We start from the raw sequence: 26,036 nt of genomic DNA, 5'->3' as shown, positions 1-26,036 counted from the left end.
ACCCCAGACCTGGTCCCCGCCCCCTGACCTGGTCCCCGCCCCCCAGACCTGTCCCCGCCCACCCCCGACCTGTTCCTCGCCCCCCACCTGGTCCCCGCCCCCCCGGACCTGGTCCCCGCCCACCCCAGACCTGGTCCCCCGCCCACCCCAGACCTGGTCCCCCGCCCCCCCCCGGACCTGGTCCCCGCCCCCCCGGACCTGGTCCCCGCCCACCCCGGACCTGGTCCCCGCCCCCCCGACCTGGTTCCCGCCCCCCACCCCCCCCGCCCACCCCAGACCTGGTCCCCGCCCCCCCCACCTGGTCCCCGCCCCCCCACCTGGTCCCCCCCCCCCTGACCTGGTCCGTCCACCCAGCACTGCAGTGAGGAGGCACTGGAGCGGGCACTGCAGGGCCCCAGGAGGGACTCTCGTGCACAGGCTACTGGAAGCCGTGTGCTGGGGGGGGGGGGAGCTCCGACCACAGCCTCCACCTCCATCCCGTCCTCGGTGGCGTGTTTGGGGAACATTCTCAGCAGAGCCCCTCTGTTCATGCTGCCCACACGGGGCAGGCGGGGGCCGGGCCGCCCCTTCGGCTGTCCCCACCCTCCGGAGCCATGGGCCACAGCTCCTGCCGCTCCCGTGGGGCCCCGGCAAGGCGGGCGCCCCACTCACGGCTCCTCTTCCGCCCGTCCGCGCAGACTGCCTGCTGATGCTGGCCTACAAGGACAAGTCGGACCGAGCCAAGGGCGTCCGCGAGCGGAGCAGCCTGGCCCTGGAGGACATCTGCGGCCTGGAGCCCGGCCTGCCCTACGAGGGCCTGGCCCACACGCTGGCCATCATCTGCCTGTCCCAGGCCGTCATGCTGGGCTTCGACAGCCGCGAGGCCCTGTGGGCCTGGGACGCCCGCATCCGCTACGCGCTGGGCGAGGGTGAGTGGTGGGCCGCGGGGGGGGGGGCTCCTCGCGTGTCCGGGGCCGGCGGGACCCGGGGGACCCTCGCAGACCGGGGGACACGCGCGGACACGCCGGCGACCGCGCGCTTCGGCCTGCGCTCTGTGCTCTGGGTGGGGAGGTGGGGGGGGCACCCGTAGGGACCGGGTGCTTTTGAGCTCCCCAAACTGTTCCTGTTAGTAAAAGCCAGCCCTCAGCCCGCACCAGCACCCGGTCTTCTAAGGGAGCCGCCCTCGGGGGCCGAGGACCAGCTGGGCGGCGGGCAGGGCATTGGCCAGGCCGCGGGGGGGAGGACGGGGACTCTGTACGGCCCCCCGGGAGGCAGGAGGGGGGCACTGGGCCCGGCTTCCTTGAGGATGGGGGGGGGGGGTGGAGGGCCGGGACCAGGGCTCAATGTGACACGGACCTTAGATGTTAGATCGCGAGGGGGCACTGGGCGCTGGAGGCTTACGCCTGTCAGCCCAGCTACTCGGGAGGCGGAGATGGGAGGACCAGAGTTCAGAGCCGGCTCCCACGGGGAAGCGCACATGCGTCTCCTCCCCCGCTAGCCACTAAAACGCTGGAGGTGGCTCTGTGCCGCAAATGGCGAAGCGCTAGCCTTTAGCAAAGTAGCTGAGGGACAGTACCCAGGCCCTGAGTTAAAGCTCCAAGTGCACACACGCGTGCACGCACACACAGGTGCACACACACACACTATCTGAATGGGCAAGATGACCGTAGTTCAGTAACGTTTACTATACCTTCAAAACCAACGTATCCAACCCAGAGTAGCAGAACATCAAGACTGCTCGGAAGCCGGGCCCTGGCCCCGGACGGTCACGTGCCCGGAACACAACAACCTGGCACCCCTGTCCTCGAAGACTGCGTTTGCTCATCCTGGGTGTGACACGCAGGCACTGTGGGTCTAAAGACGCTCCGTGAACGCACGGCTGCGTTGCTGGCGCAGTGGTCGAGTCCTGCCCGGGGGTACCGCAAGGTCCTGAGTTCAGACACTAGTGAGCGGGGTAGGGCGGGGTTGCCTTCCATTGCCGAGTCTCTGTCCACCCCCCCCCCCCGGCTTAGTGTGGGGCACGGCGAACACTTGGTGAGACTAGGGGGGAGAAACCGCCTTTCTGGAAAGTTCTAGAGGAGCTCTAGTATGGCTCCGTGCTCGCCCCTTTTTTTAGCTGGCATGCAGGGACCGGCCGCGTTCCCTCTCCCCGCGCTCCGCCGTGAGGGTGGGGTGCCCCCGCCCGCCCTCCCCCGGTGACGGCCTCTCTCCCCGTCTGGCCCGCAGTGCACCGGTTCCACGTGACGGTGGCCCCCGGCACGAAGCTGGAGAGCGGCCCGGCCACGCTGCACCTCTGCAACGGCCTCCTGGTGCTGGCCAGGGACGTCCCGCCGGCCGTGGCGGGGCAGTGGAGGCTGGCGGACCTGCGGCGCTACGGGGCCGTGCCGCACGGGTTCATCTTCGAGGGAGGGACCAGGTGTGGGTACTGTAAGTACACGCGTGCAGCCCGAGCCGGCGAGCCCCGGGGCGCGGGGCGGCCGACCCGGGGGCCCCCGGCACCCCACCCTGGCGGGTGTCTGGAGGGGGGAGGGGGTCCTGCGACCTCAGGAGCAGGCGGGGCCGCTGGGGAGGGAGGGGCCGGGACCTGGGGCCCGGGCTATGGAGGGGGGGAGGGCGCGGCCCCTCCCCCATGTGCAGGGGTCTCCGGGCCGCCCGCTCAGGGCCCACGGTCTCGTCGTGTTCGGCGTGCAGGGCCAGGGGTGTCCTTGTGCACGCCTGGCTCCTGGACGGGCCGTGGGGGGTCCCGGGCCCTGCGTGGAGGCGTGGCGGGGGGTGCCGGTCGTCGGGAGTGTGGCCGACCCCGGGCGCGGGGCCCGCGGCAGGCTGAGCCCTCGCCTGGCACCGGGGCGCGGTGTCGCCGGCTGGGATGGGGCCCCCGGCTCGGCTGTGGACTGGCTCCGTCTCCAGGGAGCGCGCGCAGGCGCAGACACGGGTCGCGCTGGCCGCTGGCACCCCCGAGGGCCCCGGAGGGCTGGGGGGAGGGGCCGGGCCCCCCGCCGTGCGCGCTGCGTCCCGGGGGGCCGGTCTGGGCGCCTGGGCGGTCGCCCGTCCTGCCGAGGCCTCCGAAGGTGTTGGGCGGATAGACGGGGCAGGCGGGCGAGGGGCGGCCCTGTGGCGGGACGGCCTGTGAACCTGGGTGCCCGGTGGCCCTGTGCTCAGCCTCTGTCCTGTCCTGGTGGCTTTCGGGCAAGACGGGCGTGGGGGAGGGCGAGGTGGCCGGTTGTTCCGCTGCTCTGCAGACCACAGACAGGAGGGCCGTTTCCCGGTGCCTGGCTTCCCGGGCCTCTGAGCTTGCGATCGTCCCGTGGGGTGGGTGGGGTGGGTGGGGTGGGTGGGCCCCGGTCTGCTCGTCAGCAGTCCCCAGTGACAAGTGGCGAGGGCCGAGAGGACGGAGCCTGGCGCCGGCCGTGTCCGGGCTGAAGGAAAACCAGGATGAGCCGCCCAGCGCCAGCCTGGGCCGGGGCTCCCCGGCAAGGCCCCAGTGAGCCCCGTGCTGCAGTCCTGCCGTCCTGCCGTCCTGCCGTCGCTGCCCGCGGAGCCGGGGAGTCTGCGTCCTCCTGGGGCCTCGGCACGGGGGCCCTCGGGCCTCATTCCCTGTGCTCAGCACCCCTCAGACCACTGTCATCAGAACTGTGCCGGGGAACAGGGCTGGGGGGGAGCTGTCCCGTCCCCGTGTCCCCAGTGTGGCCTGGATGGAGGGACCGGCCGGGGGGGGGGTTGTCCTGTCCCGGTGTCCCCAGTGTGGCCTGGCTGCGGGGCCTGTCCTGCCCCTGCGTTCCTGGGCTGGGGGGAGGGCTGTCCCGTCCCTGCGTTCCTGGGTTGGGGTGTCTGTCCTGCCCCTGTGTTCCTGGGTTGGGGTGTCTGTCCCGCCCCTGCGTTCCTGGGTTGGGGTGTCTGTCCTGCCCCTGCGTTCCTGGGTTGGGGGGCTGTCCCGCCCCTGCGTTCCTGGGTTGGGGGGCTGTCCCGCCCCTGTGTTCCTGTGTTGGGGGTCTGTCCTGCCCCTGCGTTCCTGGGTTGGGGGGCTTGTCCTGCCCCTGTGTTCCTGGGTTGGGGGGCTGTCCCGTCCCTGCGTTCCTGGGTTGGGGGCCTGTCCCGCCCCTGTGTTCCTGGGCTGCGGGGCCTGTCCCGCCCCTGTGTTCCTGGGTTGGGGTGTCTGTCCTGCCCCTGTGTTCCTGGGTTGGGGTGTCTGTCCCGCCCCTGCGTTCCTGGGTTGGGGGGCTTGTCCTGCCCCTGCGTTCCTGGGTTGGGGTGTCTGTCCTGCCCCTGTGTTCCTGGGTTAGGGTGTCTGTCCTGCCCCTGCGTTCCTGGGTTGGGGGGCTGTCCCGCCCCTGCGTTCCTGGGTTGGGGGCTGTCCCGCCCCTGTGTTCCTGTGTTGGGGTCTGTCCTGCCCCTGCGTTCCTGGGTTGGGGGGCTTGTCCTGCCCCTGTGTTCCTGGGTTGGGGGTCTGTCCCGTCCCTGCGTTCCTGGGTTGGGGGCCTGTCCCGCCCCTGTGTTCCTGGGCTGCGGGGCCTGTCCCGCCCCTGTGTTCCTGGGTTGGGGTGTCTGTCCTGCCCCTGCGTTCCTGGGTTGGGGGGCTTGTCCTGCCCCTGCGTTCCTGGATTGGGGGTCTGTCCCGTCCCTGTGTTCCTGGGTTGGGGGTCTGTCCCCTCCCTGTGTTCCTGGGTTGGGGGGCCTGTGTCCCCTCCCTGTGTTCCTGGTTTGGGGGGCCTGTGTCCCCTCCCTGCGTTCCTGGGTTGGGGTGTCTGTCCCGTCCCTGCGTTCCTGGGTTGGGGGGGCTGTCCCGCCCTGCGTTCCTGGGTTGGGGGGCTGTCCCGCCCCTGCGTTCCTGGGTTGGGGGTTCTGTCCCGCCCCTGCGTTCCTGGGTTGGGGGGCTGTCCCGCCCCTGTGTTTCTGCGTTGGGGGGCCTGTCCCGTCCCTGTGTTCCTGGGTTGGGAGTTCTGTCCCGCCCCTGCGTTCCTGGGTTGGGGGACCTGTCCCGCCCCTGTGTTCCTGGGTTGGGGGACCTGTCCCGCCCCTGTGTTCCTGGGTCGGGGGGTCTGTCCTGTCCCGGTGTCCCCAGCAGCTCACACTGGGCTCCCTCTTCCATCCAGACAAGCTTGGCCAGTCCTCTGGCTGGTGAAAACTGGCTCCTGGGTGGTTCTAGAAAGGCCGGGGCCACCAGTGCCCTGTGAGGGTGGGTGGCGGCGGGCGTGCATGAGCGAGCGGACCACGCCCCCTGAAGGAGGCCCCTGCAGTCTAGGGCGGTCTGTGGAGTGGGCGGAGGGGGGCCTGCCTGGGTCTTCCTGTCCCGAGCTGCCTCAGCCAATGGCCGCACGCAGGGGCAGGGGCTCAGAGCTGGGGTGTCCCCCGGGCCTGGAAGACCTGGGCACGAAGGAGCCACAGTGCCTCCTGCCCGTGGGAGGACCACGCCCAGTCCTAGCCGCAGAGGGTCCCCCGGGCGCTGGGGGCCCAGTGGGCTGGGGGCAGAGGGTCTCATGGCGAGAGCTCCTCAGCGGTCACCCCCCCCACACCCTCAGGGAGGCCTCTGTGGAGCGGCCCGTGGCGAGCTCCCTGGGCTGGGGACCTGTTAGAGGGCGCGCGTTGATTTCCACTTCTGAGTGTTGCTTGGGCCCTGGGCTGGGTCCCGGCCTCCGCCCGCCTCCCCGAGTCCCCCCGCCCAGGCCCCCCCAGCGGTTCCTCTTCCCAGCCTTGCAGCCTCCGGAACGTCGGCCGTGAGCCCCGCTGCCGGCCTCGGGGCGGGAGGGGCCCCGCGGGCACGCCGGGGCGCTGCGGGGTGAGCTGGGCGCCGCGATGGGCTCCGCGTGGGGCGGCGCTGGGGTCCTCCGCGGCCTCGGGAACCTGCACGCGTGCGCGTGCGCGAAGGGGTCCTTGTCCCCCGCGATTGACGGGGCGGCCCCTCCCCAGGGGGCCCCCCACTCGGCGTCCTGGCAGCCTTTCTGGCTCCTCGTCTTCCTCTCCCCGTGTTCTTCACCGCTGCTTAAACTAACACCCCCACACGGAGCTCTGCCGTGTGTGGTTCTGGGGACCCAGGCTCTGCCCTCCCGGGTGCCTGCCGGGCCTCTGGGCGGTGGCATTGGGGAGAACGGGGCACGGGGGGGGGGGAGAGGCCTTCCTGTCCCGCAGGGTGGCCCGGACTGCTCGTCGTTTTGCATGGTGGCTGACCTGGAAGAGGTTCAGAGAGCGCCGCGGGCCGCCCCGGCTCCCGGGAGGGGAGGACCCGGCCTCTCGGGACGGGGGAGGAAGTGCGGCGACTGGGCTGGCGGCCAGGGAGGTGGCGGGGAGGCGAGGGTCTGCCAGGCTGGGAGGAGAGGGGCGTGGAGGGCCGGGCCACCGAGGAGGCGCCCGGGCCGGGCGGAGCGCATCTTTCGGGGAGCGTGACGCGCCCCAGACGCGCCGGTGGAATGCAGGCCGCGCGCCCTTCGGTAATGTGGTTTTTTATAGTCGGGGGACTGATTGTCCCCGGCCTCTGCCAGCTGTCGGTAAGCTCGGGATTAGAGGCCTGGCCGCGTGGGAGCGAGCTGGGGCCAGGCCGGCGGAGCCCTGGGCAGGCGGCGCGGAGGCGGGCGCGGCCGGGGGGCGCCCCGCGAGCCGGCAGGGGGACGGGGCCCTCCGGGCCCACGGGCCGGGCGTGGGTCTCCCTCCGCGTGGACTCCGTGGCCGTGGCCCCGCCGGCTCTCGGCTTCTCCCCTCTAAGGCTGTGTGCCGCGGCTGTGGCGCGTGGCTGGGGGCGTTCCACGGAGGACGCCCCGCCGGCCCGGGGCTCCGTCCCCCCCGCCGGCCTCGTCGGGGCTGGGGGGGCCGCCTGGGCGGTGCAGCTGTGTGGGGACGGCCGAGCCCCGGCCCCCGCCCGGGGACGGCAGTGCTGTGTGCTTGATCCTTGCTGTCCCCAGGGGTCCCCCACGCCCTGCCTGGGGTGTCCTGATCCTTGCTGTCCCCAGGGCCCCCCGCACACCCCTGCCCGCTCTGCCTTGGGGTGTCCTGATCCTTGCTGTCCCCAGGGGTGCCCCCCCGCCCTGCCCTGGGGTGTCCTGATCCTTGCTGTCCCCAGGGGTCCCCCGCACGCCCCCGCCCACCCTGCCTTGGGGTGTCCTGATCCTTGCTGTCCCCAGGGGTCCCCCCCGCCCTGCCCTGGGGTGTCCTGATCCTTGCTGTCCTCAGGGGTCCCCCGCACGCCCCCGCCCGCCCTGCCTTGGGGTGTCCTGATCCTTGCTGTCCCCTGGGCCCCCGCCCGCCCTGCCTTGGGGTGTCCTGATTCTTGCTGTCCCCTGGGCCCCCGCCCGCCCTGCCTTGGGGTGTCCTGATCCTTGCTGTCCCCAGGGGTCCCCCGCGCCCTGCCTGGGGTGTCCTGATCCTCGCTGTCCCCAGGGGTCCCCCCCGCCCTGCCTTGGGGTGTCCTGATCCTTGCTGTCCCCAGGGGTCCCCCGCGCCCTGCCTTGGGGTGTCCTGATCCTCGCTGTCCCCAGGGGTCCCCCGCACGCCCCCGCCCGCCCTGCCTTGGGGTGTTCTGATCCTTGCTGTCCCCAGGGCCCCCACCCGCCCTGCCTTGGGGTGTCCTGATCCTCGCTGTCCCCAGGGGTCCCCCGCACGCCCCCGCCCGCCCTGCCTTGGGGTGTCCTGATCCTTGCTGCCCCAGGGGTCCCCCCGCCCTGCCTTGGGGTGTCCTGATCCTCGCTGTCCCCAGGGCCCCCACCCGCCCTGCCTTGGGGTGTCCTGATCCTTGCTGCCCCAGGGGTCCCCCATGCCCTGCCTGGGGTGTCCTGATCCTCGCTGTCTCCAGGGCCCCCCGCGTGCCCTGCCTTGGGGTGTCCTGATCCTTGCTGCCCCAGGGGTCCCCCGCGCCCTGCCTTGGGGTGTCCTGATCCTTGCTGTCCCCAGGGCCCCCGCCCGCCCTGCCTTGGGGTGTCCTGATCCTTGCTACCCCAGGGGTCCCCCGCGCCCTGCCTGGGGTGTCCTGATCCTCGCTGTCCCCAGGGGTCCCCCGCGCCCTGCCTGGGGTGTCCTGATCCTCGCTGTCCCCAGGGCCCCCACCCGCCCTGCCTTGGGGTGTCCTGATCCTTGCTGCCCCAGGGGTCCCCCACGCCCTGCCTGGGGTGTCCTGATCCTCGCTGTCCCCAGGGGTCCCCCGCGCCCTGCCTGGGGTGTCCTGATCCTCGCTGTCCCCAGGGCCCCCACCCGCCCTGCCTTGGGGTGTCCTGATCCTTGCTGCCCCAGGGGTCCCCCACGCCCTGCCTGGGGTGTCCTGATCCTTGCTGTCTCCAGGGCCCCCCGCCCGCCCTGCCTTGGGGTGTCCTGATCCTCGCTGTCCCCAGGGCCCCCGCGCGCCCCGCCTCGGGATCCCGTGCCCGGCGGCTGTCCCCAGAGGCGCGGCGCAGCAGGTGGGCAGCGCCCGCCCGGCCTCTCCATTCACTCCGCCAGCCGGGATTCATTCACCCTCGGCTGGGGCCGGGCCCAGCGGGAGGGCCGGTGGCACGGGGCCGGGCCGGCCTGCTGACTCACGGCCCCGGGCGTCTCCCTGGAGGCCCTGAGCGCCCGCCCCCCTCGGCCCGGGCGGCACGGGGTCCCCCCCCCCCGTGAGGCGGGGCGGTGCAGCGGCGTCGAGAGGCCCCGCGAGCTCAGGCGCTCCGGACGAAGGCCGCTCTCGAGCCTTCCCTGGGGCGGGGCCACCCATCGTGATGGGGGGCGGGGGCGGCTGGCGGTGGAGCTGGGGGGGCCGGGGACTGGGCCGGGGCTCGTCCTCAGAGCCGTCCCGGAGTGCGGGCCAGGAGCTGCCACGCAGCCGCGTGACGGCCGAGTCCACGGCGCCCTGGCCACCGGGGAAGAGAGGCGCTGGGGACGGGGCCGTGGGGACGGGACGCCCTCTGGCCTGGCCCTGCAGAGTGGCCGGCGCGGGGTCACTGAGGGGCGGCACCCAGCCCCCCTCCTGGGATGGCCTGGTGCAGGGGGGACCGTGGGCCTGGTGCGGGGGGGGGGGGACCGTGGGCCTGGTGCGGGGGGGGGACCGTGGGCCTGGTGCAGGGGGGGACCATGGCCTGCTGCGGGGGAGACCGTGGGCCTGGTGCGAGGGGGGACCATGGGCCTGGTGCAGGGGAGGGGACCGTGGCCTGGTGCAGGGGGGGACCGTGGCCTGGTGCGGGGGAGGGGACTGTGGCCTGGTGCGGGGGGGACCGTGGGCCCGGTGCGGGGGAGGGGACTGTGGCCTGGTGCAGGGGGGGACCGTGGGCCTGGTGCAGGGGAGGGGACCGTGGCCTGGTGCGGGGGGGGGGACCGTGGCCTGGTGCAGGGGGGGACCATGGGCCTGGTGCAGGGGAGGGGACCGTGGCCTGGTGCGGGGGGGGACCGTGGCCTGGTGCGGGGGAGGGGACTGTGGCCTGGTGTGGGGGGGGGCCCTGTGGGGACCGGGCTGACCTCGGCCGCTCCTCTCTCCGCAGGGGCCGGCGTCTTCTTCCTGTCCTCCACGGAGGGGGAGCAGATCAGCTTCCTGTTTGACTGCATCGTCCGCGGCATCTCCCCGACCAAGGGCCCCTTCGGGCTGCGGCCAGTTCTCCCAGGTCCGGGGCGCGCGTGGCCGGGAGGGGTCCGCTGGGCGCGCGGCGACTCCGCTGTAGGCCCTGGGCCCGAGGCGGGCTCCCCCCCCCCCCCCCCCCCCCGCGTCCCAGAGCTCCGGGCGCAGCCTGGGCCAGGCCTCGTGCGGCCCATGGGGATGTCGGAGCCCGTGGCGTCCTCGGGGGGTCTGAGCGTGGGGACACCGACGCCCCCAGGGTGGGGCCGGGAGGCCACCGCTGCCTTGGCTGGGCAGAAGTCCCCCGACCCCGATGGCCGGGACAGGCCTGGCTCGCCCGGCCGTGACAGTGGCACTCGCTTGGGGCCAGAGGTCTGGGCTCAAAGCTGGCTTTGGTGTGTGAGGCTCACCTGGAGGCTCCCAGGACCCCACTGGGCTTCCTGTCCCCCCACTGGGCTTCCTGTCCCCCCAAACGGGCTTCCTGCCCCCCCAAACGGGCTTCCTGCCCCCCCCACTGGGCTTCCTGTCCCCCCCCACTGGGCTTCCTGCCCCCCCACTGGGCTTCCTGTCCCCCCCCACTGGGCTTCCTGCCCCCCCAAACGGGCTTCCTGCCCCCCCACTGGGCTTCCTGTCCCCCCCCACTGGGCTTCCTGCCCCCCCACTGGGCTTCCTGTCCCCCCCCACTGGGCTTCCTGCCCCCCCAAACGGGCTTCCTGCCCCCCCACTGGGCTTCCTGTTCCCCCAAATGGGCTTTCTGCCCCCCACTGGGCTTCCTGTCCCCCCCCCGGGCTTCCTGCCCTCCCAATGGGCTTCCTGCCCCCCCACTGAGCCTCCTGTCCCCCTTCCTAGCCTCCTGTCTCTCCACTGAGCCTCCTGCCCCCCAGGGCCTCCTGCCCTCCAGGGCCTCCTGCCCCCCCCTTCTCCCCCGGCCAGGGCCCCTTGCTTCAGGGCAGTGGGAGGCACCAGGCAGGGTGGGGCCCCGCAGGGCCCGGCAGGGCTGGGTCTGGTGCGAAGGTCCCCATGGGGTGGGGACAGTGCTGGTCCTGTGGTCAGGGGCAGCCCCCTCCCCCCACGTGGCCCGAGCTCCTCGGGGCGCCCCAGCCCACGTGCCCCGGAGGGCAGAGCGGGGAGCCGGTCCCACGGTGGGACCGTGGCGGCCACCGGGGTGTCCGTGGCCAGGGAGGCCCGCCCCACTCTGCGGGCGGCCCCGCAGCGCCCCCTGCTGGCCGCCCTGCCTTGGCTGCCCGTGTGCTGGCGACCCGCGGAGTCGGGGCAGACCCTGACCCTCGTGTGTGTCGGCCAGCGCCCCGCCCGCGGAGCCCCCGGCCCCCCTGCACCTCAGGGCACAGGCACCAGCCGGGGACGGCTCCCTGGGCCCTGACGGCTGCCCCCAGGCTGAGGAGCACTGAGTCCAGCACTAGGCAGAGCATTGCCGGGTGAGGGGTACTGAGGCGGGCCTCAGAGCTCGGGGCCCGTCTTGCCCTGACCGCTGCCTTCTCGGCCAGCGGGGCCCCCGGCGGGTACCGGGGTGCGTGCGGCGCGGGGCTGGGCTGGGGGGGCCCCCTCCCTGACCCTCCTCTCTGCCGCAGACCCCGGCCCCGGGGGGCCGTCGGCGTCGGAGGAGCGCGGGGCCCAGGAGGCGCAGGAGGCCCTGGAGGCGCTGAAGCTGGAGAAGCGGCTCAGCCTCCTGTCCCCCCCGGGCCGGCCGGGCAGCGGAGGTACGGCAGCCGCCCCGCCCGGCTCAGCCCGCTCAGGGGCCTCGCCCGCCCCCCGCACAGCCCGGGCTCAGGCCGGGGCGTGTGTGCGCCGGGGGCCGGTGCTCTCTGCGCTGTTAGTTCTTTACCCCTCCCTCCCTCCCTCCCTCCCTCCCTCCTGGGGCGCTGTGCTGGGTGGGGGGGGCGCTGGGTCCCTCTCCCCGGCTCCGGGTGCGGGGGGACGGCAGCCGCAGCGCCTCGCTCTCGTCTCAGGGGACGACCGGAGCCTGTCCAGCTCCTCCTCCGAGGCCAGCCACTCGGACCTCGGCGCGGGCGGCCGGGGGGCCCCGTGGCCGGAGCCGTCGCCGTCGTCCTCGGCCGGCGCGTCGCGGGAGGGGCCGGGGGGGGCGCCGGGCCCCGGGGAGGCCGCGCCGGGCGCCCCCGGGCCGCCCCCCGCGCCGCCGCGGCCCCGGCAGCTGCGGGAGGTCGGCCGCCAGAGCTCCTCGGACAGCGGCATCGCCACGGGCAGCCGCTCCTCCTGCTCGGGCAGCTTCTCCTCGTACGCGGGCAGCAGCCTGGACGTGTGGCGGGCGGCCGAGGAGCTGGGCTCGCTGCTCAGCCTGCCCCCCGGCGCCGCGGCCCCCGAGCCCGGGCCCTGCGGCTGCCCGCCGGGCGCGGCCGAGTACCAGGTGCCCGGCCCGCCGCGCCGCCACTACGACACGCCCCGCGGCCTGCGCCCCGCCCCCCGCGACCCCGCCGACCCCGCCGCGCGGCCCCCCGGCCGGCCCTGGGAAGCGGGCAGCCCCCCCGCCCGGCCGGCCCCGGCCCCCGGCCCCGCGTGTCCAGCCTGTGGAGGACTCCAGGTAAAGCCCCCTCCCTGAGACCCCGCGGGGGCCCTGCCGTCCTCCCCACGGAGGGGGGTGCTGGGAGGGTTCCAGAAGCCGCTGGACCCGGGGGCGGGGCCAGTGCCCGGACCGTCCCCCCGGGAGCTTGGGGTCCCCCGCGGCCCGGCGCCCCCGGCTCCGCCGCCCGGAGGGTGGGGCCCGGGGCTCAGGCGTGGGCTGTCGCCTGTGGGCTCCCGCGAAGGCCCGGAGGTCCACCGCCCGCCCCCGGGTGACCCCCACCCCCCCGCCATTCCCGTCACCTGAGCGCCCACACCCCTCCCGCCGAACATCGACCCACCGCGCAGCCCCGGCCCGCGGGCCTCCCCGGGGGGCACCGCGTCCCGTCCCGCGGGGAGAAACTGAGGCTGGGGAGGCTCCGTGACTTGCAGGGCCCGCGCCTCTGTGACTCAGCCCCCGCCGTGTCCACACGCCGGCCCTGCCCTGGCCGTCGGGGAGGCCGTGGGCGGCGGCGGGGCCCGGGCTGGAAGTTCCGGTGGCCGGGCACCCCAGGAGGAAGTCGGGGCGCCCAGAGTGCTGCCCTTAGGTCCCCCCAGCTCGGTCCTTCCGGAGCTTCGGGGCGGGCTCCCCCGGCCACTCTGCCGCGCCCCCTCCCCGCCGGCCGGCACCGTGGCTCGTCACCTTCGAACCCCGACCTCGTTTGTAACATTTGTAGACAGGAAATAAAGCGTTCTTTTCTTACTGCCTCGGCCTGTTGAATTTGGCAAAGCTCTGGGAACTCGGCCCCCGGCCCGGGCCCCCCCCCCCGCAAACCCCGGGCCGGGGACGCCGCCCCCCACCCCTCCCCAGCCCGTGGGCCACAGTCAGCGCGGCCTGCATCCCGGGTCGGGGGCGAGGAGGGAGGAAAGGCCACGCGGCCGGCCGTCGGGAGCAGTGCGTGTGTGGGGCCCGCGGGGGCACACGGGCGTGGCGCGTGCGTGGGCCGCTGTGTGCGGGTGTCCCTGTGACTGACTGACTGCGATGGGCAAGCCTTCAGGGAACCCCTGGGCTCGGGCGCAGGGCGCCCCCTGTCTGGCAGGGGCAGTGCTTGCGTCCTGGGCCGTGCAGGAGTTGCTCCGAGCCTGTTCTGTTTTCTCTGGGCGCCCAGGGCCCAGCCAGCCTTGCCCGCTGCCCCGTGGGGTATGGGGGCCCAGGCCACTGTGGTTCTGGGCCACGGGAAGGGCAAGGTGTGGGGGCTGAGCTCGGCCACACCCTCCACCCGCCGGCTGGGTGGCCCTGCAAGTCATTGTACCTCTCTGAGCCTCAGTTTCCTCTTCCGTAGGCAGAGAGCCGCCCGTCCCCACCACCAGGGCTACACAGGGGCTGGCGAGGCACCTGTGCCGGGGGGGGCCCTCGGGTGGGTGTGTCAGTGGGGGGCGGGGGAGGGCTGGGTGGAGGGGGCTGGGTGGTGGGGGGGCGGGGCGGGGGAAGGGCTGGGCGGGTGGGGGGGACTGGGCGGGTAGGGGCCGGGGCAGGGCTGGGGAATTCCCAGCCTGAGGAGGGAAGGGCGGCCTGCTGGGCCTGCTGGGCGCTTCGACCACCTGTGCAATCTGCCCCCAACCACGGCCTGGACCAGGGCCCGGCACAAGTCCCCCTCCCAGCCCCCTCCACCCCGCGGGGCCCACAGCCAGGCCACTGCCTCCGTGGAGCTGGCGTTCCCGTGGGGCCTGGGGTATGGAGGCCCCTGGCCCGAGGCAGTGACCGCCCCACCGGGGTCCCCTCCCCCCGGACCTGCCCCGAGCCCGCCCTCCCGCTCTGCCCGCGCCCTGCACCGACGGGCGGTGGTGTGAGCTCACCGGTGCCCGGGCCGCAGAGTCCCGCGTGGTGGCTCACACAGACCACAGACAGCGTGATCCGGCCAGGGCCGGGGGCCCTGGGTGGCCACGGTGCTCGCGTCACCCAGAGCCACCGTGCCGGTCCCCGCTAGGCGGGCTGCTGGGGCTGCGGACAAGGGGTCTGGAAGATGAGTGGGCCCCGGCTCTCAGCCCCACGCGGCCACGACCGGGGCCAGGGCGCCGTGGAGGCTGGGCTCACGCTGACCGTGTTCTCTTTGGTCTAGGGAGCCGCTGCCTCGCCCCAGGGGCCCACGACACCAGATCCAGGTAGGTCCTGGCTCCGGAGCCCCGAGCCCCCGGTAGGGGTGAGGGCAACGGGGTCGGCGGGGAGTCAGGTCCTGCGGGGCAAGGGCAGCGGGCAGCGGGTGAGGTCAGCGGGCTCAGGGGCGTGGAGCAGGGCAGTCCGGTGGGGCGGGGCTAGCGCAGCACCTCTCCCCTCCCCTCCTAGAGGACCCGGGAGCGAGCGGCCCCTGCCCTCCCGCCTTGGCCGGGACCTCCCGGTCTCCCTCTGGAGAGCTGCTGGCCGGGCCCATCCTGGACGCTCGGCCCAGGCAGGGGCCTTCGGGGCTCCCTACCACGCGGGCTGCAGTGAGGGCCCTGCCGCACAGAGCCAGCGCGGCCCGGGGACAGGCAGGTGGCCCTGCTGGCCTGGCCTGGCCCGGCGGCTCGAAGCACCCTCCGCCCCGTCCAGCAGGCCACCGGGCCCGGTGACGCGCCGTCCTCTCACGGCCGCACTGTTTGGAGATGCTGGAGAGCCTCCTCCCCAGCCAGCAGCCAGCGGACACCAGCGGGCCCCCCGCCAGTCTGTGCTGGCTGCCTGTTAGAGCGCTGCGGCCTGCCGGAGCGTGGAGGCGGGGCGGTGGGTGGGCGGGGCGTGGAGGCGGGGCCCCCATGGGTGGGCGGGGTGTGGAGGCGGGGCCCCCCTGGGCGGGCGGGGCGTGGGGGCGGGACGTGGAGGCGGGGCCCCCCTGGGCAGGCAGGGCGTGGGGGCGGGGTGTGGAGGCGGGGCCCCCCTGGGCAGGCGGGGCGTGGGGGCGGGACGTGGAGGCGGGGCCCCCTGGGCGGGCGGGGCCTGCACGAGGGTAGGGGTGGAGGCAGGGCAGGCAGGACCACCCTGGGCCAGTGTGCGGCACACACCGTCCACACGTCATGAGGCAGGCCAGCTGACAGCACTGGGGGACAGCGCCCTAGAGGAACCCAGCGCCCAGGCCCGCAGAGCCAGACCCCTCCCTGGGGCAAGGACTAGAGACAGCACGGCCCGTGGGCCCCGGTCCCCACAAACAGCTGAGTTCCGCAGGCGTGTGTCACTGGCCTTCAGAGGACAGGGGGTGTCCTTGGCCGCCCCTCCCCCCAGGGACCCCGGGGCAGAGTTGGGGGGGCACTGGGGCCTTTGGAAAGCAGCTGGGCTCACGCGAGCAACCCACGGGCACAGGATCCGCTGAGCATGGAGGCACGGGGGCCTCAGGCCAGGAGAGGACTTGGGAGCTGAGGAGGGATGGCTGGGACGCAGCTGGGGTCAAAGGGCAGGGGAGTGGGTCACGAGGCTGGCGCTTGCCTCCGCGGGGACCGTGGGTGCGTCAGCGAGGGGCAGTGCCAGACCAAGGAGGGCCGTCTAGGAAAACGGGAGAACGAGGAGAACCCCAAAGCCCAGGAGAGGGGGTGGGGTGGGGGGGGGAGGGGAGGGCCGGGCAGCTCTTTGCTGTGCGACCCCTGGGGTCAGCAGGGACTCAGACACCCCCCCCCCACAGGTTCCCCAGGGCCAGAGGGAGCACGCGGGGAGACGCGCACCTACGTGAACATCCCGGCCAGCCCCTCCTCCCGGCAGCAGCTGCACTACCTGGGACTGGAACTCCCGGGGGCGGGCCCCGGGGTGAGAGGTGCGTACCCCCGGGGCACCACGCCACAGCAGGGGCCACGGCCCGCCCTGCTCCCGGCCCCGCCCCACGCGGGCCCTGAGGCCCCGGCGTCCAGTGCCGACCGTGCCGTCGGAGGTGCAGTGGAGGAGGGGGTGTCGCAGAGTGCGGCCCAGCCCTCCCCACGGAGGGGGGCCGCTACTCACCCAGGCCTTTCCGCAGGGGCCGGCGCCTCCTGGTATGCCCAGATCGACATCGCGGCCACGGAGACGGCGCACCGCGTGGGGGCCCGGCACGCACAGACCCGGGAGGAGCGGCTGCCGGAGCTGGAGCAGCGGAGGAAGGGCACCCGCCCCTGACGCCCGGCCGGGCCGGCCCGCCAGTCACTCCCCGGGCCCGGAGAAGGCACAGGGCGCAGGCTCACACCGCCGCCGCGGGGCCGGGGCGCCCTCGAGCCTCACCGCGCTCCTCTGGACCAAGGACCTGGCGTCTTGGGGTCAGGCAACTTCCCGCACCCCACGCAGCGCCTCGGCGGCGACCTGGACCTGGGGCGGCCCGGGGGCCCACGGCTCTCCCGTCCCGGAGGCGGCCGGAGGACAGCCTGTCCCGGCACAGGGTCCCCAGGCCGGGGCCTCCACGCCTCTAACCCCCGCGGGACACGGGTGCCCTGACCTCGCCACTCCTAGGACCCACCAGGCACCCCGTGTACTCAGCAATGCACATCCTTTTCCTCAAGGTGTGAGGTTCCTGTGGTTCCTGGCCCGGGGATTCAGAGCGTGCGTGCGTGTGTGTGTGTGTGTGTGTGTGTGTGCGCGTGTGCGTGTGTGCGCGTGTGTGTGTGTGGAGGGCAGTGGGGTGCAGACCCCTTCCTTAGGGGGAGAGGGGGGTCCAGGTCAGGACTTCCTCGTGGCAGCTTCCCCCGAGGCTCCCGAGGGGGTGGGGAGCCACGTGGAGTCTCCCCGACTCCGAGAACGAGGCGATTCAGGGGATGGTGTGAGGACCCCAGCCGGGGCTGGTGGGGTCCTCTGGCCCTGACCCCGCCCGTGAGCCCTCCAGGCCTCAGGTCTGCGCGGAGGGCCCCGGGGGTTGGACGCAGCTGCTGTGGCCTTAGGCCCGGGTCCTCCGCCTGTTTCTGTGTTCGGGGCCCTGCCTCATCCCAGGCCTCGCGCCCCCAACCCGTAGACTGCGCCTGAGTCCAGTGTGGAGGCCCTGGTACAGGCGCGTCTCAGGACAGCCCCGTCCCGTGCGCGCCTGCGCGAGCCCCTGACCCGACCTCAGCCTGTGTGAATCAGGACGGCCAGCGTGGCGGGTCTCACCCCAGGCTGTGATCAGCAGATCAAACACACTGTGCCCGAGCCCCAGTGCTCGACCTGAGCCAGGCCACCGGCCTGGCGTGAGAGCCCCTCTGGGCTGCGTCTCCGCTCCAGAGCCGGGCACGGGGGCTGCGCACCGCCCGTTAGGGTCTCTGGAGGCCCTGGAGCTGCGGGTGGGGCAGGGCGGCCTCCTCCTGGGGGTCCCGGCTCCCCGCTGCCGTCTGCATCCCATGGTTCACCTCCTAAGGGCTCCACGCCAGGCCGCTGGGGAGGGAAGGGCGCAAGTGCGGGGGCCGGGAGGGGCCAGGGCGAGGGAACGCTGGCTCCTTCTCCCTGTGGTTCACCTCACCGTGGAGGGGGCGGCTCTAGCGGCGGCCATAACCCAAGAGACCAGGCCACAGCTGAAGGTCTGAACACCAGTGTACTTTAAGGACTGTGCATGTAACATCTCCAGCAGCCGAGTGCGGGGCGGGTCGTGTGGGGGGACCGTCCTGTCTTCCTGGCGTGGGGTGGGCTGTGTGGGGGGACCATCCCGTCTCCCTGGCGGCTGAGCACAGAGTGGGATGTGGGGGGCGACCGTCCTGTCCCCCTGGTGGCCAAGCGTGGAGAGGGCCGCATGGGGGGACCGTCCTGTACCTCCAGTGGAGTGGGACACGTGGAAGGACGGTCCTGTGTCCCTGGCGAGGGGCGGGCCGCATGGGGGGACCGTCCTGTGTCCCTGGCGAGGGGCGGGCCGCGTGGGGGGACCGTCCTGTGTCCCTGGCACCGCATTCAAGGTCCTCGGGGGAGGTGGCGGCTGCAGCTGCTTGCGGGCGTTCTGCCAGCCGGGGGTCGGGCGGGGCCGCAGGTGTGGGGTGCGCTTCCGTGGCCGTGCGGAGGGCTGCTTCCCGCCGTGGCGTCCCCACAGCCGCCCGCACAGCCCCGCTGGGGCGGCTCCGGTGCTCAGAGCTCGTTGTGCCGTGCCCTGGAGACCCGGCTGGACAGGTCCTGCAGATGCTTCTTCACCTGCGGACGAGGACACGGTCAGCGGGCAGCGCCACCCAGGCCCGGCCGGAGCCGGCCACAGGTGCGTGACAGGGACCCCGCGTCACCTTGAAGACAACCAGCAAGGAAGGATAGGAACAGAGCAGAACCCCGCGCCCTGGCGGCAGGGGGCTCCCGGGCGTGGCGGGTGCTGTCCCGGCTGGGTCCCAAACAGTGAGGCGGTGCCAGAAACCAAGGCGCAAAGCCGCGCAGGAAGCTCCAGCGAGCCCCGCCCAGCAAGTGCAAGGTCCCGAGTTCAAACCCAACAGCACGAGACAAAGGAGAAGCAGGAAACCCCAGCTGACAGGTTGGTGGTTCCGAGAAGTCACGCTTCCCCAGTGGGCAGCCCGAGCTGGGAGCCCGGCGCCCGTGGGGGCGCAGGCCGGGGGCCAGCCCCGCTCCGGACCGCTCGCGAGCCCTGCGTCCGCCATCGGGGCCGGGCGCTGGGGGCCCCCTCCCGGCTGCACCGGGCGCCCGCACCCCGGGGACCCCAGGGCTGTCACAGCCCGAGCCTACGCGGACGGCTCCGGGGTCTCGGGCCCGGCGCGCGCCCGTGTGACCCAGGACACCCTCCTGCGCTGACGTGACCCCCGGGGGAGCACTGAGCCGCCCCCCGGCCCCCCGCGCCAGCGCCCCTCCCCTGAGCCTCGCCGCTCGCGCGGGCTGCCTGCTCGTAGGTCGCGTTCTGTGGGGCAAACTGGGGCGTCACCGCAGGGCTCCCCGCCCCGCTCCGGGCCTCAGTTTTGGAAGGAGCGCACGGGTTTCCAGCACCTTCTGGCACTTGAAGGGCCACGTGTGCTACTAGTTCCCCGTGTGCCGCTGTGGAGAGGGCTCGTGGAGGGGGCTCGTGGAGGGGCCTGTGCCCCCCGCCCCAGGGCCCTGTGGAGGAGAGGGGAGCGGCCCACAGACCCCGCGGCCCGGGACCCAGGCTCCACGTCCAGAGTCGTCCCTGCTCTGACTCGAGCCTCCGCACCGTGCCTGCCGGACGCCACCCGAGGCCAGCCTGCCTGCCACCCGCGCATCCTCCTGCGACACACCGGGTGCTTGCGACTCCAGGGCACCGCGGTGGCGGCAGGAGCCGCGCCCACCTCGTCGCCCAGCCCCCCGGGGCCCCCCTCCGGCGGCGCCCACCTCGTCGCCCAGCTCCCCGGGGCCCCCCTCCGGCGGCGCCCACCTTGTAGCCCAGCTCCTTGGTCCTCTCCTCCAGCAGCGCGTACTTCTCCTTGTTGCGGCTGATGTGCTCCTGGTCGCCGATGCCCTCCACGTGCCTCAGTTTCTCGTGGGAAATCTCCAGCTGCTTCTGGTAGTGGTTGTGCTTCTCGATTTTGGCCTCAAAGTGCTTGAGCTCCTCCTGGAATGGCACCGTCACAGCTTCGCCTCCTCCCGTGCGGCTGGCGAGCGCCCTGGCCCCGAGCCCCGCCCCGGCACTCGGCTGGGGTGCTCGGCAGGGGCCCCCCCAGCATACTGGACAACGGGTGGGCGGTGGCCACGGAGAGTCCCCATGGGAAAGGGGCTCCGGAGACTCCGGATCTGCCCACCAGGCCTGGCTCGCAGCCCCGCCTCCTCCTCCCCGCCTGGCCTAGATGCCCCGCCTCGGGGCACGGCACCCCCGGCCTGCGGGGCTCTGGGTGTCTTCCTGGGCCTGCTGCCCCAGTGGCCGGACACGGCGGCAGACGAGGAGGGATGGGGGGGCGGGAGGGGAGACAGTGGAGAGTGGCAGGAGAGACGGCGGCACGGCCGAGGCTCAGGGCCCCCCCACTTGCGGCCGGTGAGGTGGCGCTGCCCCCCGCGCCTGGCTCACCCGGAACGACTCCAGCTCCTTCTCAGTGAAGTTGGCGGACTGGGCCAGGTCCCACAGGTCGATCACTCGGGGCTCCTCGAACTCTGGCGAGAGCAGGGGGGCCGTCTGGGTGGGTGGTGCCGTGGGCACACCGTGGGCCTGCCCAGCCAGAGGGGAAGTGTGCGTGTGCCAGCAGAGGTGCGTGTCAGTGTGCCGCGGTGAGTGTGACTGGGCGTGCGAGGTCTGAGGGGAGCCGGCCCCCGGGCGGTGCTCACAGCCTGGCTGCGGCCCGGGCGAGGCCGTCCCTGGCGTAGGGGAAGGGCCGCCGCCCTGGGCCTGGTGCCCCCAGCGCTCCCGGCTGCCCCAGGCAGGCGTGAGCTGCGGGGTGCCAGTGAGGGCTGGGGGTGCACAGGTCCCTGGCGCTGGCTCAGGGCTGTCCACACGGGCAGGCCCAGCGCGGGGCTCGGCCACTTGCGTTCCGGCCCCACCCAGAGCACAGCCTCTGCCCCCACCCAGCTCACGGGCAGACGCGGAACCTGGCACACGGCACAGCCCCCCTCCCTCGCCCCTCCCCCCACTGACCTTCCCTGCCGAGGATCCAAACGAGCCCCAGCGGCGGGGCAGCGGGAGGACCAGAGGCATCGCTGAGCGCCCCTCGAGGGCTCACAGGGGACGGAGCCCCCCCCGGGAGGTGGCACTGCCGCCACGGTGGAGGGTGTCAGCTTGGCAGATACTGCCCGGAAAGAGGAAGAGGGGGGAGGAGGAGGAGGAGGACGAGGAGGAGGAGGAGGAAGAGGGGGAAAAATAGAGGAGAAGGAAGGAAGAGGAAAGAGGAGGAAGAAGCTGAGGATAAGAGGGAGGTAGAAGAGGAAGATGAGGAGGAGGAAAACGAGGAAGGGGGAAACAAAGAGAGGAGGAAGAGGAAGAGGAGGGGGGAGAGGAGAAGAGGAGGAAGCTGCGGATAAGAGGGAGGTAGAAGAGGAAGATGAGGAGGAGGAGGGGCGGGCTCACCGGCGCTGGGGCCGTAGCCCTGGTGGCTGAGCTTGCGGAGGCGGTCCAGGCCCTGGTTGATGCTGCGCAGCTTGTCCTTCAGCTCGCTGTGCTTGTTGTACACCTCCTTCTTCACGTGGCCCAGGTCCGAAGGGCTGATGGCGTTCTCGTAGCTCTCTGCGGGCGTGGCGTGGGAGAGCCCGGTGAGGGCTCCGGCCGAGGCCGAGGCAGCCCTGCGCCCTGCCGCCCCCCGAGCGTCAGCGCCGCCGAGAGACGGGGGTCTGCGGCCCTCTCAGACGCAAGGCAGGGGCCCGCCCCGCCCCGAGTGACCCTCGGGATGGAGGTCAGTGCACGCTGCCCCTGCAGCCCCGCTCCCAAGCCTCCAGCGGCCCGCATTTCCTCGGGGCGCCCACGGGGGGTGGAGGGGAGCCTGCGTCCAAGGCAATGCTGGTCAGATGTGGCTGGTGATGACCAGACGGTGCCCCCCCCGCGCCCCCCGAGCACCGGACCAGCTCTACGTGTGCAGTCTCCAGCGCGTGCGCCCGGGGGGACACCTGACAAGAGAGGCCAGCGGTCCCTGCCCGGAGCCCGCACGCTAGGGGCAGGTGGGAGCCGGCCTGGCCAGGGGGCGGGGCACAGGGGCTCCGGCTCCGCCCACCTTCCGTTCTGCTCACGGAGTCCAGCAGCACGTTGTACTCGTGGACCTTCTCCTTGTGGTGCAGAAACTCCCGCCACAGCTTGTCCAGTTCTTCGCTGGAGAATTTCCCCGAGGCCTTGGCCTAGGAGGGACGCAGCCTGTCAGTGCGTGTGGCAGGGAGGCCGCGCGGGCTCGTCCGCTCTCGGCCTCTCTCCTGGGCTTGTGATGGGCGTGGGGAAGGCCAAGCGAGCTGCGTGGGCCCAACCACAGCACGGACACAGCCTGAGGCTCACACGCCCCTGGAGGACCGCATCCTAAGACAGAGCCCCGTCAGCCCCGCCCCCCGCCCCCCCCCCGCCCAAGCACAGAAGCCCAAACCGGGAAGAATTCATTTGAGCCACATGAAGACCCGGTGTCACGGAACCACGCGCGGGCGGGAACATTCCTGACCACCCCAGTTCTAACAGCAGAAAGCAGCCCGCAAGCCCTCTGTTGAGAAAGGAGTTTCCCAAACAGGAAAGCACGGCCAGGGTGCATGCTGAGGCCTGCCCCCCCCCCCCAGCCCCGCGTGCACGCGGCAGACCCTCGGGGGAGGCTGGCGGGTACCTTGTGCCACAGCTTCTCCAGCCGCGGGTCCCCCAGCCCGTCGTCCTGGGCGGCGTCGCCGAGCGAGTTGCTGTGTACCATCTGGGCGTCCTTCCTCCCGTCCAGGCCATACCTGGCCAAGATCACTAGAGAGGGAGGGAGGGAGGGAAGGAGGGAGGGCGTCTCTGGACAGGGCTTCTTGCCAGGGAGGGCGACAGCCTGCCTCACACATTCTGGCCGTTTCCTTCTACTCCCAGTGTTCTCAGCGACCACATAAGGTCCGGGGGAAACAAGGGCGCCCCCCAACTCAGAGGCAGCTGCTGGGGGACTTACAGGCCGCCCCGTGCCTTCCTCATGGAAGCCCTTGGGCGGCCAGGGACCACAGTCTCTAGAGACGTGTTGCACACCCCATGGCTGACACTTGGTGCTGGGGTTTGCCCAACAGTGCACGCGCAGGCACAGGTTCAGTCCCCAGGGCTGACGCTGCCGGCTTCCGTGTCCATGACAACGGGAAGCTCAACCTGGCCGGCACGGCCGCTCTGCCCGGCAGCTCTTCTCACAACCCGAGGCCTGGTCCTTGTCGCTCCCAGACCCCGGGCGCCCACCTGCTTCCTCCTCCCACCACAGCCCCGGATCCCCTCTTGGATCAAGCAGGCTCAGGACCCTTGGGTGCCGGTGTATCAGAGCCCTGGGCCCCGGCTCCCCCCATGGGTTTTGCCAACGGCCTTCGGGAACCAGCACAGGATTGAGAGCTTGGCCAAAGGCATCTGTGCCCAGAGGCCAGCCCCCACGCCAGGGGACCCCTTCCCCTACCCTGCGGTCTGCTATTGGTAAATAAGAACCACCAAGGCCGGGCCGCAGCTTCCCCCCTCCGTGGTCATGAGAAGCGTACCGTTGAGGTTGTGGATGAGCTTTGCCTCCTTCTCCCCGTCCTCGTCCAGGCCTTCCGCCTTCAGCTTCTTCCAGGTGAGCTCGTCTCTCTCTTGTATCTTCAGGTCAGCGTGGAGCTCGGCCAGTTTCACGGGGGAGAGATGAAGCTGCCCAGGAGAGCAGAGCCCACGTGACTCCGGGACAGAACCAGCAGGGCTCCTGGCTGGCCTGGGAGGAGGGGTGACTGGGGGGGGGGCGGGGAACGAGGGACTCAGCCCCACCCACATTCCAGGACAGAGACCAGGGCTGGCTGGCTTTCTCCAGGGAGCTCAGCTCAGGACAAAGCTGAAGGTGAGATCTGCGGGCCCTTCCAAGCGAGCAGGAAGCCACCAAGGGCTGGCCGGGCCTGGGGCTCCCACAGCAGGGCACCCCACCCTTCCCAGGCTGGGTGGATAAAGGCAGAGGGGCCAAGGAGGGCTTGGCTACAAGAACCAGAGCCCATTTCCCTGTGCCGTGGAACCCCGAATGTAAGACGCAATGAAACCACTGCAGAGAACAGGAGACTTCCCGTCAAAATCTCTTCGTTTGCAGCACTGGGCCAGAACCCAGAGCCTCACACATCTATGGACGTGCTCTGCCACTAGCCTGCACCCCAACCTTCTGAGAAGGCCTTGTACCTCAAAGCCAAGCAGAAGAGATCTGGGGGCGCTGGCCCAGAGGCCTGACGGTCAGTCACCAGCTCGCCCTGGGCAAGGGGAAAACGGAGTAGGGACGGCTGGAGCCCTAAAAACTTGGATCTGGGGCACCGTTTCCAAGGACCTTCTCCTACACCCCGGGTCCACCGTCCTCTTCAACAAACCCAGATGCTTCAGAAAGGGACTCCAAACCCTCTGGGAGCAGGAATAACCCCGCCCCCCCACTCATCTGCAGGACAACTGTGCCCCGCAGGTGCAGCCCACTAGGGGCAAGGCTCCTGAGGGCCCCCCCAGCCCTGCCACGCCGTATGCACACCTCCCTCCCCGCCTAACTCCCCCAGACCAGGGGACTATTCGGTACACTGCTTTTGGTGTTCTTCTCGGCAGTGCTGGGGTTTGAACTCAGGGCCTCACACTTGCTAGGAGGCGCTCTTCTACTTGAGAGCCACCTGCCCGGTGCCCTGGCTGCCACCCCGCTTCCAGAGACCCAAGAGAGTCTCTCGACGGCTGTGCCATCCCAGGAGGGGGCAAGATTCCAGCCTCCCTTCAAGGCCACCCAGCCCACACCCTGCTGCTACATCTCCCCAGTCAGTGTTTGTGATGAGCCCTGGGGCTGCTGCTTTGCCACCCCACCTGCCGGGCTGCAGTGCCAGGAGGGCCTCCCTTCCTGCACCGGGGGCAGGGAGTTCTGCCCTGTGCGGTGAGAGCGGCAGTGGGGTCACCCTGGATCTGTCCTGGGGGCGGAGGCGCATTTCCACAGAGGCCCCGCCCCCAGCTCAGCAGCCTTGCAAGCACCCTGGATGTCACAAAGCAGCGCGGCTGGGCAGAGGTGACTGGTCTCGGGGTGGCTCACAGCTCCTCTATGAAAGAGGAAGTCGCGACGTTAGAGCCCGGGCGGGCGGGAGGGCGTGTGGCCTTCAGGTCTTCCCAGAGCAGCCCTCTGCCCTCCCCCGCAGGCCCCAGCCTCAGGACGGGTCTCGCCCTCCTGAGGCGGGCTCCCTGTGGCACGCTGGGTGACAGTGTAGTTGTGTGTGGGGAAGACAAAGAGATACTTCATGTTTCCATCCTGGCTAGGGAAGGCAGGCCAGGGAGACAGCAGGCGGAAAAGCAGGCTTCCCGGGGTCCACCTGCTGCAGGCCGGTCCCTGCCCATAGAGCCGGCCTCAAGAAGGGCCTGCTCTCCACGCAGAGCAGCGGTGGGCCAGGCCTAAGCGACGAGGACTGTTCACATCAGCAAGAGCCAAGGCGCAAAGGCCACCAGCAAGGTTTAAAATCCCCTAGTCTTCATCTTCAGCCAACAGCGGCTGTGTTAGCGCGCCCACCGCAGCAGCAGGCGCGGGGGTGGGGAGGCCAGCGGCCGGCAGAGTCCAAGCCTGGCGTTCGAGCCACTCCTCATCATTCTGGTCCTCGTGGCTCCAAGGCTTCCAGCTGCGCCCTCTTCCCTTCCTACAGAAGCCTGGCTGCGCCTTGGCTCTGCAGGTTCCCCTCCTGCCTCTGCAGGCTGGGTACTGTGGCTGGGTCTCAAGGAGCTGGGTGTCCCAGCACCGGGTTGGGCCCTGGCTGGAGGGCCACCCCTCGCTCCCTTCCCTCAGAGCCCGGGAAGCCAGCTTCCCAACTGTCCTTTCCTCCCCTTCCTCCAGGGTCAAAGTCTTCCCCCCCTTAACTTACTTTGCAAATTATTTACTTTCATTAGAAACCCAGGAATGTCGCAGCCTAGGGGCCTTCGGAAAGGAGAGAGCTGGGAGGCTCTAATCAGACCACAGACATTGCTGAGATAAAGGTGGGTGGGGTCGAAGTTTCCAATCGCGGCTTCCCGAGGCGGGAGCCGGGTGGGTCTCCACACGGGGAGGGGGGGTGGCGTGGGTCGGTGTGCACCGCCGCCTCGAGGCGCCCTTGGCTCGCTCCGGGAACTCAGGGCCTCATCCCCCCCAAAGGAAGATGATGGGCAGGTGAAGTGGCTGCTCCCCGATGAACCCGTGCGGCCTGCTGGGGGGAGGGGGGGCTGGGGGCGCGGCCGGGCCCGCCTTCACCTGGGGTCCTGGGGCTCCAGGCCGGCGGCCCTCCTCCCCGCCCCCCACGCGCGGGGCCCCGGCTCCCCGGCGGCGGCCTCAGGTCCCCGCGCGGGGGCTGCGGCTCCTCCCGGCCCGGCCCGGCCCCTCGCCCGCCCCGGCCCCCGGCCCCCGGCCCCCCGGCCCCCGCTCACCCCGCCGCGCCTTCTCCCACAGCTGGTTCATCTTCTCCATCCGGAACTCCTCCCCGGGCTCGCGCCGGGGCTCGTTCTTCTCCCGCGAGTACTTGCCGCCGTGGCTGGCCGCGGGCCGGGGCACGAGCAGCAGCAGCAGCAGCAGCAGGGGACGGCCGGAGCCCGCGCAGCCCGGAGGACCGCTGCCCCCGCGGCGCCAT

At 72.2% G+C, this 26,036-nt stretch overlaps 2 protein-coding genes across 5 annotated transcripts in view; one reads left to right on the top strand and one right to left on the bottom strand.

The window, feature by feature from the left end:
• Dok7 (docking protein 7) overlaps window positions 1-16,476 on the top strand; it is a 20,623-nt gene extending 4,147 nt beyond the window's left edge. The window contains exons 3-9 of one of the 4 annotated variants that reach the window (XM_048364423.1): window positions 678-908; window positions 2,206-2,406; window positions 9,408-9,527; window positions 11,068-11,196; window positions 14,113-14,155; window positions 15,637-15,765; window positions 15,964-16,476. In XM_048364423.1, the coding sequence (XP_048220380.1) occupies window positions 678-908; window positions 2,206-2,406; window positions 9,408-9,527; window positions 11,068-11,196; window positions 14,113-14,155; window positions 15,637-15,765; window positions 15,964-16,387 (1,277 nt within the window). In that variant the 3' untranslated portion in view covers window positions 16,388-16,476. Of the gene's footprint in view, window positions 1-677; window positions 909-2,205; window positions 2,407-9,407; window positions 9,528-11,067; window positions 11,197-11,445; window positions 12,757-14,112; window positions 14,156-15,636; window positions 15,766-15,963 lie in introns of those variants that run through there. The other 3 variants (XM_048364424.1, XM_048364422.1, XM_048364425.1) reach the window with 3 other exon arrangements.
• Window positions 14,076-26,036, bottom strand: Lrpap1 (LDL receptor related protein associated protein 1). The gene is given in 10 exon segments (XM_048364426.1): window positions 14,076-14,088; window positions 17,972-18,059; window positions 19,252-19,428; window positions 19,879-19,964; window positions 20,869-21,024; window positions 21,506-21,626; window positions 22,091-22,215; window positions 22,962-23,106; window positions 25,838-25,991; window positions 25,993-26,036. Coding segments are annotated over 9 exon segments (1,071 nt in total). The 3' UTR covers window positions 14,076-14,088; window positions 17,972-17,996.

This window comes from Perognathus longimembris, chromosome 16 (assembly GCF_023159225.1).
Source record: "Perognathus longimembris pacificus isolate PPM17 chromosome 16, ASM2315922v1, whole genome shotgun sequence".
Classification (NCBI taxonomy): domain Eukaryota; kingdom Metazoa; phylum Chordata; class Mammalia; order Rodentia; family Heteromyidae; genus Perognathus; species Perognathus longimembris.
The sequence above is the reverse complement of the archived record's forward strand: the minus strand, read 5'-3'. Positions and strand labels throughout refer to the sequence as shown.